Source organism: Culex pipiens, chromosome 2, assembly GCF_016801865.2.
Source record: "Culex pipiens pallens isolate TS chromosome 2, TS_CPP_V2, whole genome shotgun sequence".
In the NCBI taxonomy this organism is placed as follows: Eukaryota; Metazoa; Arthropoda; class Insecta; order Diptera; family Culicidae; genus Culex; species Culex pipiens.
The window spans coordinates 34573432-34587627 of record NC_068938.1 but is presented as its reverse complement, the minus strand read 5'-3'; the positions used below and the strand labels follow the sequence as shown (position 1 = coordinate 34587627).

Sequence of the window (14196 nt, the reverse complement as noted above, 5' to 3'; positions counted from 1 at the left end):
TAAGCCTGATAAACAAATTGCTAGCTTGGAACGAACGGCTAGTACGAGGCGCTCGCGAGCGCTCACGGCGAGAGTGAGAACGCGAACGAAAATGCAAGCGCGAGCGAGAAGAGAAAAGTACTATAAGTTCTCTCTCTCGCTCGCGAACGAGAAATGCTTTCCTTCTTCTCGCTCGAATTCCAACACTGAACTTAAACGTATTTTTTTGCATGAACAGAAATCAATAATTTGCGTTCAACAAATCGGGAAACTAGTCGCAAATCTATCAAAAAGTGTTCAAATTTCATTTTACGTTTCAAAAACTTTACAATTTTACCACTTTGTCCGTGTAGGTCCACCCTACCGCACTAATTTCCCTGTTTGAAACCGATCCGGTTTTTCCTATTGTCGGCCTATACTGCAGCAGCAGTAGCACCAACCACCGACCACGCTGACCACCACCGTCAAACCCGAACCGAGCGAAAGGAGGAGGAAAAACCGTCGGAAAACTTTGTTATTGTTTCGCTGTGTGTTTGTTGTACTGACCCCCGACCCCGTGTCACACGCGGGCCATCCACGAGCAGCAGTCGGCAAATGCCCCCCGAAGAAAACGGAGAAGAAGTAGCAGCAGCGGTGCTTCCTTTTTGGCCTTTGTCCCCCACCCTTCCCTCGGATGTACAGAGAGTCCACCCATCAGCATCCAATCTGGTGTATAGAGTAGCAACTCTCGTCCTGGCAGACTCTGGGCACAGCGGAGAAAGACGACGCGAAACGGCGAAACAAACGAAACAGTTCGAGCGCCAGCAGCAGCAGCAGCAGCTGTGTGTCGAGTTCGGGTTTAGTCAGTGTTTTTAGTCGAGCTTGCCACTTTACGTCGAGAGCGTCGTGGACGTCGCCCCCCGACTAATCGGTCGAGTTGTGCTTAAGAGCGAGAAGTAAAAGGATAAACGCGCGCGAATTCGTTCTCGTCTTGTGCCGCAAAGTAGGTTGAGTGGTTTTTATTATGCTGAAATCTTGGTTTTAATTGTGCATTATGTAATGATTTTTGTGAGGCTTGGATAGTTTTGCCGGAAGCTTTAGTTTGAACGGTACGACATTTGGAAGAATTCTACCATGATGAAGTGGAAGTTCGTCACATGGAGTATATTAACGGTTTTTGAGAACGAATGGTGCAGTTTGTCAGTTGTGAGCAGTGAAGGGACGCAACAGCAATACGACAAATCGAACAATTTATCGCCAATAATCTGTTGATTATGCGGAAAGTCCCAGGCCAAGTATCTTTTCTCTGCATTTTATGGCCGTTGCCAAGTACGACTTTTTCGTGCCGTATCATATGTTTCGCGCTGGAAAGCAAAGTCCAAGAACAAAGCCAAAGAATTTCCGAGGATACTGATTTGTACATGTACAGAACAAACGGCAGTGGTCGCAACAACAAAGATTCAGTAGCATAGGGGGACTGGTTCGTTTATGTATGTTTGGCGTGTACAGCAGAAGCAGCATCACTCCCCAAATAGGCCAAGGGAGGCCAAGTATTGGCCACTGTGTGTACCAGAATCCGGGACCTGGTATAGGATGATGATGATGATGTGTTGCCAAGCGTTCAAATCGTTTTGACTATGGCCCGAGATGCAGAGAGTGAAGTGGTGGTTGGGATGCGGTGGACTATGGTTTAGTTACAAAACATGATGCTGTGCCTGCTGCTGTTGTGGCTGCTAGTGTACATTAGCATTTAGAGGAGTGAATTTCAACGAGCTGTTTTACGTTGGATGGAGCCGCATGGTGGTTTTGGTTTGATTGCGTGGTGAAACGCTAAAAGGGTAGAGCGTGATGTTTTTTTTTGAATATGGAAACGTGTATGGTTGAGCAAGCAGGTTTAAAGCTAGTGGTTTTAGTTGTTTTTCAGCGTTTGACCTATCGGAACAGTGAGTTCTGGTGAGTTTGCATCAACACTTTTTATCGTTGAGTTGATCTCTTGGTACTCTCTTTTAAGGTTTGGATGAATTAAAAAACGCCGGATAACAAGGTGAGCTGAACTCAGCTTAATCAACGTTTGTGTCACTAAAGTTTTCATAATTTTGTAACATTAAAAGAGAACTCTAGAGTTCTTTGTGGAAAGGTATTATAAGCCATGGAGAAATTCTCAAGGTTTTTCAAATCGGTTTTTATGTGCATTGCCTATATTGATATAAGCCATTTTCCATCATAAGTTTTTCCATACAAGGCTCAATTCCGTTATGCGGGCTGGTCATATGCGAATTCGCGAATATTCGAAACTATTGCTCTGTGGCCATACTTTCATACTCTTAAAAGACAGCTATGAAGTAAGTTCGTTTTTCGTTCTTTGTGAAGGGACTTATCTGAATTTCGGGATTCCCAAAATACGTAAATACGATATAAAAAAAATGTTTCATGAAATTTTACAAGGTATCTTTTGCGATAGGATTGTACAAATCTGGTACCGGAGATATATTTTTTTAAATCACGCTTTTATGCTAAATTTAATTTGCAATCGAAGATGACCTCACACTTTTTAGTTGATACAGAGCACCGTTTTCAAGGAGCGAGTTGTGGCGCTATAACCACGGCAAATAGCGGGGAACCGTCAACTGAACTAGTGTAAAATGCATTTTAAAATACTTTTTGCATTCAAATGTTGAGACTATGGTTTGTTATTTATTTTTTTTTATTTTTTGACCCCCCTCGATCCCGGCCAGAGCCGAGGAACAAAAACTTTGCAAAATATTTGTTTTGGCCTGGCCATGTATGTATTATGTATGTAATATGTATTTTTTCAAAAAACTTTAAAATATGAGTTCTCTCAGATTTCGGTCATTACATTTTTTTGTATTTTCAATCCGTCTGAAATTTTTTTGGTGCCTTCGGTATGCCCAAAGAAGCCATTTTGCATCATTGGTTTGTCCATATAAATTTCCATACAAATTTGGCAGTTGTCTATATACAAAAATGATTAATGAAAATTCAAAAATCAGTATCTTTTGAAGGATTTTTTTGATCAATTTGGTGTCTTCGGCAAAGTTGAAGGTATGGCAATTTCACTAAAGTTCTTTTTGATTGAAAATTTGATTTTACATCGAAAAATTAAGTTGAAAAATGTTTGCGACCAACATATCATTGTTCAAAAAAATCAGTATTGATTCAAAAATGCATAACTCGGTCAAAGATTTTTTGCACAGCCTGAAAATTTCTGAAGAGTTGGCATTTAACGCCCCCTTAAGCATATCAAAAAATAAAAAAATAAATAGTACTTTTTTTGCAAATCAAGTTTTAGTGACAAAAAGTTAAATTAAAAACTAACTTAATCCACCTATGTGGTTGGTGACTTCCACACTCTTTACAAACAGAGTGTGACATGATGGGACACATACATTTGAACACAAATTTCATCTATTTTTTTTTAGATCCAGAATAAAAAAGTACACAAATATCACTGAAGTGGCCATAACTTGAGACAGGGTTGCCTGATCATCAATGACAAGTTTACAAACATTTAAGTGAGATCCGGATATATGTGAAAACACATTTTTAATACATAACTTTTGAACTACTTATCGAAACTTTAAACAATTCAATAGCGACGTATGAGACCCTAAACCGAGTCTAATGCAACCGGTTTGACCTAAATCGGTTAAGCCAGTGTTGAGAAAACTGAGTAAGAATGTTGGTCACACACATACACACACATATACACACACATACACACATACATTTGTTCAGTTTTCGATTCTGAGTCGATAGGTATACATGAAGGTGGGTCTACGACGTTTCTGAAAGAAGTTCATTTTTCGAGCAGGATTATAGCCTTACCTCAGGTGAGGATGGCAAAATCGCCAATTTTTTTTACCGTGTATCATTTTTTTCAGTGTAGTTCTTATCCATACCTACAACTTTGCGGAAGACACCATAACGATCAAAAAATTCCTTCAAGAGATACAGATTTTTGAATTTTCATAAATCATTTATGTATAGACAACTGCCAAATTTGTATGGAAATTTATATGGACAAACTAATGATGCAAAATGGCTTCTTTGGGCATACCAAAGGCACCAAAAAAGTTTCAGCCGGATTAAAAAATTCCAAAATTTAAATTAAAAAAAAAGATCGATTTCGTAGAGACTGATCTGCAGTAATGTTGATACCATTCCAAATTCATTAATGTCGTTGTTATTAATTAATTTTTTTTTTCATCTACTGTTCAGCTTCGAAGTTGTTAAACGAAGATAATCGCCGAAGCACAAGTGGAATGTGGTTTTTGGGTGCTTAAATTATGGCCTTTTATGGCATGTTTACAAACTGCAGTGCAGTGCTTGTGCTTTCAAGATTCTTATCGTCACAGTTGATTTGTTACCCCTTAGCGAGCATATTATGTTAAGCACTGGAATATCGTTCCTTTGATCCAATGTACTGCTCTGCCAAATTCTGACGTGAGTCATTGCACTGTTTTGATTTCCCATCCCCACACACGTCCAGCTTTCCTTGAACACATTAAGCAGCCTCGCCAGCTCCTTTATTACGATGAGCTGATGATGAAGAGCAAACCATCGGCGAAATTGAAACACATGTCTCGGTTCATTTTTCAATTTGTTTCATCCCAGACAAGCTAGTAAATACTAATGCCCACCACCATCACCCACCGGCTGCCAGGGTGGTCTCTCGTTGAAAGATTTTCCACCCACCTGCAGCATCTTCAGCCGAGAATCCAACAAACTAATGACGACGACTAAGACGTCTGGTAAACTCGCGGAACGCACCTCTTAGTAATGTTTTTTACCTGTGACATTTTTTGGTGCGAATAATGTTAATTTAAGTTCAAAAAGAAATAAACCAAACATGTCATGATTTTATAAAAAAATATATACATTGTTTTAGAAACTTTATTAACAATCCATTTCAAACCAGGCGTTGCGCGACCATAACCACCATCATCATCGTCGTCGTTACGATTTGTTGCTGTTGCTTTTGTGGGGGTACACGAGAGGAAAAAAAAGGAAAATTTATTATTTTCCTCGCTCCACATGGTTCCGCCCACCCACCCAAAACGCCACCGATTGACAGCTTGTTTCGGCTCAGTCTGGGCGGGGTGGCGTGGCGTCGTGAGTTGGCCGGGGGTCTGCACCGTGACAAAATTTATGAATGAAATTTTATTTTTGAACCGAACCACCCACCCCCTTCCTTGCGTGGTTTCACACACACACACGTACATACAACATCACACGTATACATTAACATTCATCGTTCGTTTGAGCCGTCCCACTCATCGGAACAGGACGAGACAAGATGTGCGGTTTTGGGATGTATCGAAATTTTTGTCATTGTTTTTTGATGTTTTTGCGTTGTGACATCTTGTTGTTTTCAGTGTATTTTGGTGATTTTGTTTTTGTTTGGTTTTCACTGGTGTGCGATACAGTCGTATCGGAGCGGTTGTAAAGTACCTTCAGGTATCACTCAAAGCTGTTAAAATTGTCATTAAGTAATTAAAACTGAAATTGATTATCTTTTGTTTTACTCAAGGATTATTTGTAGTTTTTGTTCATTATTCTACAGCAACTTTCATCTATGGAAAAGATTCATTTTCAATTTGTTGAAATTATTCCACAATCATTAGATTAGTTTAAAATGCATAGGTCTTGGCTTTTTTTAAACATTTGATATCCTTTACTTTGCATTTGTAATGGATTTTATCTGGCTGGATCTTTGGTACGGATTTTACAATATTGTTAAACATTCTTTTGTTTTGCACATTTGAAAGGGGCGGTTCGACTTTGCTCTTACGACCTTTCATTACACGCTTTCAAATGGGACGAAAGGCCGTAACAGAATGACGAAGGCAAACACTGCCTGCCTGCCTGGACATAATTTGAACCCGCTGACATTCTATATAAATTATACAAAATATAGCCAAGTTCAGAAATTTAATTTCTCGTAGAAATTTCAAACTGAAGTCAAAACGGAGCAGTCTTTTCATCAACTTTTGATTAATTTCGTTTTTAAATCGCTTGAAAAAACAGCTACAAAAAGTTCCCGACAATTCATACTGAAAAGCTGATAACGTTAAATACAGATTATAAAACGGAGAGTTGGTAGCCTAAAATATCCCATACACAGTAAAAGCTAAGGTTATTTTTTAAATCAGTTGGTTGAATATAATTTCTTTTTAAATGTAATTTAACCTCAATTCATAAGGAATTTGTGAAATTTCAAATAAAATTATGTAAAATTTTCTCGATGTAATATCACTTTGATTTTTGTTGCTGTGTTATTAACGTTAAAAGATAATGTTATTGCTAATTTTTATTTGGTTTTTCTAATTACAGTTTTTGTTAATATTTTTATTCAGACCGATCTTAGAGTGCATAATTGGCAAAGGGAGCGCGTGGTCGTAAAAAATATGCGGAGTGAAAAGTGATTTCTTTTGTGATTTTCAAAGCCCTTCCTATATCATCGTTGATCGGAAGGTACGGCGTCGGGTGGATTGTGTTTAAATTTTTCGAATAAGGTTTAATTTTTTATTGCAGTGAAAAAGCCAATTCTATATAATGAACGAAAGACGCACGGACAATTTGGATCGTTGAGTTAATAGTGGAGCAAATTAACTGTGTGTTAGTGATTTATTACTACGGGACAACGTACCCTCTGGGCCAGGAGGCCCTTAAGACGCCCCTGCCGGTTGGTCTTAGAGCCACGACCGGACAGGGGTGGGCTCGGGGCCTCTTTTGCGCGACTGGCGTGGTTTTCAAAGCAAGGAGCTCTAATTTGCAAGGCGGCTCGGATAATCAAAAGGACAAACCCTGTAATAATCACTTTTAGACGGTTTTTATTTTACTCACTGTGGGCGTGTGTGTGTGTGTTGCGGGGGGCATGCTGGAGGCTTCTTGAAGATGGCGGCTTCTGCGGTTGGCCGGTGGGAGGCCACGTGCGGTGCGAAGTCGGCCGTTCTCGGCGATCTGGATGGCCTGGTGCTGGAGTTGTGGTGCACGGTGCACGATGCCACGTCCGCTTGCTGGAACTCGTGGCGGTCTTTCGGCTACGGTGGGGCCGAAACTGGCGTTGTTGGGTGTCACCGGCGGCGTACGTGCTGTCGCCAATCGCCGGTCGTCGAGCTGCTACCTGGACCTCGTGGGTGATCGCCTTTGTCGCCGAGGTACATGCGGTTTCCCTAGGCAAGCGATCCACCAACAGCTTGGGATGCGTCGGTCGTCCTGCCAGCGGCGGGACGAGGCTATCCGACGACGGCGCTGTTCGCGCAGCTTCTAGAGTCCGGTCTGCCCTTCTGGGCAAGGTGCTTGACCGCGTGGGCTTTTGGTCCAACGAACGTGCTATCGTGGACTCAAATTGGTAATTACGGGCCCTGAGGGACCAACCGTGCACGTAGAAGGGAGAGGTTAGCGAGCTGGCCAGGAATTTGGGGGATCACACTTGGGGTTTACAGTTTTTTTGTTAATTATACCTGATACAATTGCTTTCTCCCGTGGAAGCAACTTTTCCACTTCTCACAACGCAGTAGGTATAGATTTGCACTTGATCACTTGATGACGGGATGACGATGTGGTTCGATCAGTAGTTGGTGTGGAAAAGGCCTAATCAGTGAACCCAAGATCAATTGTTGGCTCGCTCTCGCCACGAAACCTCTTTTATTCCCTTTTTCCTTCTCCCATGCATGCCCTTAATCCAACTGGCAATCTCCCTTTTTGGGTCACGATGTATACCCCCCCAACGTGTGTGCTGTTATAGTGTTTTTACAAATATGGTTCCCTTCGGTTCGCGAGTAACGTGTGCTTTATTTGATCTTTTTCCCTAAACTGTGCTCTGTTGTAATATGTTTGTGAATTAACCTTTTAATTTTAACGAATGACAAATCATTTTAAACAAAACAACACAAACACCCCTATTTCTTAAAGCCCTACTAACAAGTTAAATCGTTAATTTATAGCAATAAACCCTACTCCTATTTGCAACCATAAGCAATGGTTAGCAAAATGGATTGCTGATGTCGTAACGGTAACAGATTTTGTGTGTTAACCAGAAAGACCTTCCCATAGCATCGTTGCTCGGAAGGCTCGCCGACGGGTCTGTTATGAAAGTCCTCCCCATAGCGTCGTAGCTCGGGAGGCATCGCAAAGCCAATACCTTATCCCACTAACCCAAAAAAAATAAATCACGTGATGCTTGAAGGAGATGCTGTGGATTCAACGGTCTCAAGCGGTATCAACAAGTATATAGCGAAAAACTAAGTGCTTGATGAGTCTGCAACTTCAACTATCGGACTAACATTCCTCCCTTTCGTTGAACTGCAGGCTTCTTGGGAGGGCGCCGGTATTGACTAATAAAGTCGGGGTCTTCAGGGGTTAAACAGTGAACGGATGGTTGGCTCCCACTGATCATTTTTGATTCATTGTTTAACTTCAGGTGATCTGTCAATAACGGAGTAGCAGCTCATTGGCAGTCAACCATGCTCATGCTCATGCTCATGCTCATGCTCATGCTCATATTTTTATTCAGACCGATCTTATTTTATTCAGGATTATTTCCCTTTACTGTGGCCAACGAGGAAGGTGTTATAATTAACGGTGATAATTTAAACATTTTAATGTGACAAATTTTGTAAAATGAATTATGCATCAGTACAGTTGTCATCAATCTTTTTTTTTAAATTTTGATATTTAAAAAATCCACGAACCGGATTGATATTTGGTTGCTTTGAAATGTGTTCTACAACTTTCCCGAAGAGAGTATGTTGCTAGCTTGCTCCTGGGTAATTCTCCGCCAACTCACACAGCAGTTGCCCCGACCCCTCTTCGATTTGCGTGAAACTTTGTCCTAAGGGGTAACTTTTGTCCCTGATCACGAATTCGAGGTCCGTTTTTTGATATCTCGTGACGGAGGGGCGGTACGACCCCTTCCATTTTTGAACATGCGAAAAAAGAGGTGTTTTTCAAAAATTTGCAGCCTGAAACGGTGATGAGATAGAAATCTGGTGTCAAAGGGACTTTTATGTAAAATTAGACGCCCAATTTGATGGCGTACTCAGAATTCCGAAAAAACGTATTTTTCATCGAAAAAAACACTAAAAAAGTTTTAAAAATTCTCCCATTTTCCGTTACTCGACTGTAAAAAATTTTGGAACATGTCATTTTATGGGAAATTTAATGTACTTTTCGAATCTACATTGTCCCAGAAGGGTAATTTTTTCATTTAGAACAAAATTTTTCATTTTAAAATTTCGTGTTTTTTCTAACTTTGCAGGGTTATTTTTTAGAGTGTAACAATGTTCTACAAAGTTGTAGAGCAGACAATTACAAAAATTTTGATATATAGACATAAGGGGTTTGCTTATAAACATCACGAGTTATCGCGATTTTACGAAAAAAAGTTTTGAAAAAGTTGGTCGTCATCGATCATGGCCGTTCATGGTCACTCGCGACAGACACGGACGACGAAACAAAGAGAAACGCAAAAAGTAACTTTTTCAAAACTTTTTTTCGTAAAATCGCGATAACTTGTGATGTTTATAAGCAAACCCCTTATGTCTATATATCAAAATTTTTGTAATTGTCTGCTCTACAACTTTGTAGAACATTGTTACACTCTAAAAAATAACCCTGCAAAGTTAGAAAAAACACGAAATTTTAAAATGAAAAATTTTGTTCTAAATGAAAAAATGACCCTTCTGGGACAATGTAGATTCGAAAAGTACATTAAATTTCCCATAAAATGACATGTTCCAAAATTTTTTACAGTCGAGTAACGGAAAATGGGAGAATTTTTAAAACTTTTTTATTGTTTTTTTCGATGAAAAATACGTTTTTTTCGGAATTCTGAGTACGCCATCAAATCGGGCGTCTAATTTTACATAAAAGTCCCTTTGACACCAGATTTCTATCTCATCACCGTTTCAGGCTGCAAATTTTTGAAAAACACCTCTTTTTTCGCATGTTCAAAAATGGAAGGGGTCGTACCGCCCCTCCGTCACGAGATATCAAAAAACGGACCTCGGATTCGTGATCAGGGACAAAAGTTACCCCTTAGGACAAAGTTTCACGCAAATCGAAGAGGGGTCGGGGCAACTTTTCCCGATTTCGTGTGAGTTGGTAGAGAATTACCCTCCTATAAAACGTTTTAGATGAGTTTTGAGGACGCTGTGTCTTCTTTCAAGAGCAAGTTAGCACCATATACTCTCTTCGGGAAAGTTGTAGAGCACATTCCAGAGCATACGAATGTGAAGGGACCATCCATAAACCATGTGGACACTTTTATGGGAATCTGTTACGCCCCCCCCCCCCCCTCCCCTCGTGGACAATTGTCTATACAAAAAAACTTTTTTGTATGGATCGTGGACAATCGCGTTTTGCGTCATGATGGTCATCCTTGTAGCATTAAGACTGCACCTTTTATCATGCTCATTGTTCCCTAATTAGGCTTCATCCATAAAGTACGTCACGCTAAAATCAGCCAAAATTTACCCCCCTCCCCTCCTTTGTCACGCTTTTCCTATACTTATAACACGCAATGTCACACTTTCTCAGACTCCCCCTCCCCCCCTAGAGTGTGACATACTTTATGGATGACGCCTTACTGAGTGTTCCATCTTGGCAATTGAACTCAATCACAACGACTAATAATATCGTTCCCTTTATTGATCAAAACCCTTCAAGGTTCAAACCCACGGGAACAAATCAATTTTTATCATCTTGATAAGATTTGCTTGCCAGCAAACTCACTTATCTCTAATGGTGCATTGCAATGTCCATTCAATAGAATAATTGACCGACGCACCGTGCATGCGATAAGCAAATTAAACTTCTCTGCTTTCAGGCACAGTCTGGGTTCGATTGTATGCCTTGGAATGATTTTCATGCTTTACAAAGGTTCATAGTTGGGTGATTAGTGTACGGTCGAGATTGAAAAAAAAGCAAGCTGTATTGATTGCTCCCTGGCGCACGTTGAGGTAAAAGCGGTTTGATTTAATTTAGCCATTCAATTGAACCCCGCTCTGATTGATACACACTGGGTTGATTTGACATGTGACCGGGGTTTGGTGGGATTGTCTGCTGGTCACGAGAATTGCATCCATTACCAACAGCGTAGCGCAGGTTTGGAGTGTTCTTTATGGATCTGGAAAAAGGTTCGCTTTTTGCGGTTCAAGTGCTTTTTCCCCGGTCAAATTGGTCTTTTCTCTCGAGAGATAGTCAGAAGTGGTCTGTATTAGGCCATAGTGCACTTATTCTATCGTTTCCCGTACCGTGCTGAAAGGTTCCCGATATAAATAAACTGATGAAAGCATTTTTGGTGTGCTCTTCTCGTTGCAGGAACTCGCGTGTACCTGGATGCTACAAATTAAACAAGTCCCGCAGCAGCATCCGACGTATTTCTGAAGAGCGGGAAGATTTTAATTGGCGCAAAAGTTCAAACGGTTACGGCGAAGATGAACCGGTGTTGCTGACACCGGGTTGGTTGATTTGGTCGCGAAAGCCGCGTGGTATGACATAAATTCGGCCGTTGCGCGATAGTGAACAGATCGACAGCAGGTGATGTCGGCCGCGGACAGGCGCAGTAATTTAATTAAATCCCAGTGCGATACTATCGTGTCGGGCTCGGCGATTGATTTGCTCGCGATCACGAGTGACGACGACGATGGTCGCCAGGAGCACGAGGAAGATCAGGGTAGCGGCGTGATCAAAAATAGCTACCACACGTTGTCGGTCAGTGGAACGCGGAACGAGGACCATCACAGCAAGACCATCAACGCACGCCGCCGGTGGAAGCTGCTTGCCAAGGCGCTACGCCACGACTCAAGTGAGGATGATCAATTTTCAAAGTTCAACCTGATCGAGTTTGATCGGGCGGGCGATGAGAAAGACGAAAATATCTTCGTATACCGTTTGGCCGACCGGTACCGGCTGAAGATTCGATTGATCGGTGAACGACCTTGGACGGCCAGCGAGCTGATGGGATTCAACAATACCGGCAATATCTGTGTGTGGCCCTCGGAAGAAGCCCTGGCCTATTTCATACTGTCCAGGCTGAACATATTCGAAAACACCAACGTACTCGAACTGGGCGGTGGAATGACCTGCCTGGCCGGTCTCATACTCGCGAAGTACGGACTCCCTTCGTTTGTCCACGTTACCGACGGAAACGAACTCTCCGTGGAAAACGTTCGGAAATCACTCAACCTGAACAAATTTAACTGCACCATCAAAACGTCCGTACTCAAGTGGGAATCCGTAGGAAGTGATCACGATGCGAACCACCCGGAACGAGCCCGTTACCAGTTCATTCTGTCGGCGGACTGTCTCTTCTTCGACGAATCCCGGTCGCACCTAATCGATGCCATCTGGCTGTTTCTGGCCGACGATGGGATTGCGCTCGTTACGGCACCCCGTCGGGGTCACACTCTCACCCACTTCCTGAACGAGTGCGTGGCCAAGGGCTTCTACTACGAGCTGCTGCACTGCTACAACGAGGCGATCTGGAACAAACATCTGGAGCTGATCAAGACCGAGGGCTACGACGAGAACATCCACTACCCGCTGCTAATAAAAATGTACAAAAAAGATTACGACCTGGACCACGCCTGATGGCAGCCCGGCACCAGCAGCAGCAAATTCCAAACCCTACTTAACAAAAATGAAACGAGTTTTGCGATCTCATGGCACCAATCAAAACTCCGTCGACGGTAGTTCAAGTGTAGTGTAATAGAAAAAAAGGGATTGAAGCAAACTAAACGCTTACGTATTTTGTGCAAATCAGTGCAAATCTAGTCATTAGTAAACCAACAAATACACTCTAGTCAATTGTTCACAAAAATGCGATACGCAGGGTTGCGATTATTGGAATATTGTTGTTGTAGTAAGACTTAGGTAGTTGGTTTAACTTAATAATGTAGGAGTGAACATTTGAGGACAGGATAGAAAAAAACTCATTTGACTGAATGGTTGTTGAGATGAAGAAAAATGAAAATTAGTTTGTAATTTGATGTTTGCTTTCACTTGCTTTGGAACGGACCTAAAGTTATTTTTAGAAATAACGTCATGATTCTAATTCCCGGAAGCTTCGAAACCCGGACACCTCATCTTGTTTTATCAATTATTTGGATATAAGTTCCCATTATGGATGTTAAAACTGTGTTATTTGATGAATTCTAACTTCAACATTAAGCTAAAGTTTGCTTGAACGCTTGAAAATATAATAAAGAGTTTAACAAAAACGCGAAACACTTCACTGAAATATTTCATAGCCGTCCGAAGCACCAGGAAGGCAAAGCAGAAATTTAAGGTTTTGATTTCCTTGAGTTCTAGCAAGTTTTTATATACAATATCGATTGTTTTGATGTTAACAGCTCATTTGAGACATAAAGAATGCCATTCACTAACATTTCAGTCCATATTTGTGCGATTCATAAGCAAAATCGAATGTCCGGAATTCGAAGAAAAAGTGTCCGAATTTCGAATCAGCTTTTATTAGTGTGTGACCGAGCCACCCAAGTAACATTTTTTCCAGGAGTTCTACAAGAGCTCTTCAAGATAGCTACAGCATAGCAGTTTGGACCGCGGTAGGATAAAATTCTCTTCAAAACTTCTTCAGGAGTTTGGAAGAGTACTTGAAGAGAATTTTATCCTACCGCGGTCCAAACTGCTATGCTGTAGCTATCTTGAAGAGCTCTTGTAGATCTCCTGGGAAAAAAATGTTACTTGGGCACGTAGCCCAGTGGTAACGCTTCCGCCTCGTAAGCGGTAGATCGGGGTTCAAATCCCGGCTCGAACCAACACAACTGGTGATCTTTTCCCTTCTGGAATCGATTGCTTAGTAAAGGGAAGGTAGTGTATCGTCACAAACTGGACCTTGACCTTATCACGACACCTTAAGGAGGCGACCTATGGAATGTTAACATTAACCTTAACATGTTAACATTAAGTTGAGAATGAAACTGCCACTGAATCCGCTTTGTAAATGCCGGCCCCGATACTCTTCAAGGGTGTTCCCCTCAGGAACTGGGAAAGATTTACTAGAGATTTACTTTTATGACACTCGGGGTTCGAAGCACAACAAGTCATTTTAATTTTCAAATTCTGATGAAAAATTGTTAGAAAAGACATATTTTGCATGCATTCTCTTAAAACTGATAATTCTACATTTCCAACTTATTACAAGATTTTTTGCCAGCTATAGAAAAAATGATATGCTACTAAGTGCCGGAT

At 41.3% G+C, this 14196-nt stretch overlaps 1 protein-coding gene across 2 annotated transcripts in view; it reads left to right on the top strand.

Annotated features, from left to right (window-relative positions):
- The window catches only part of LOC120415714 (calmodulin-lysine N-methyltransferase), a 28485-nt gene extending 15025 nt beyond the window's left edge, over positions 1–13460 (top strand). The window contains exons 1-2 of one of the 2 annotated variants that reach the window (XM_039577309.2): positions 826–961; positions 11305–13460. In XM_039577309.2, the coding sequence (XP_039433243.1) occupies positions 11527–12576 (1050 nt within the window). In that variant the 5' untranslated portion in view covers positions 826–961; positions 11305–11526 and the 3' untranslated portion in view covers positions 12577–13460. Of the gene's footprint in view, positions 1–825; positions 962–11304 lie in introns of those variants that run through there. The other variant, XM_039577308.2, reaches the window with a different exon arrangement.
- Positions 13461–14196: the final 736 nt, after the last annotated feature.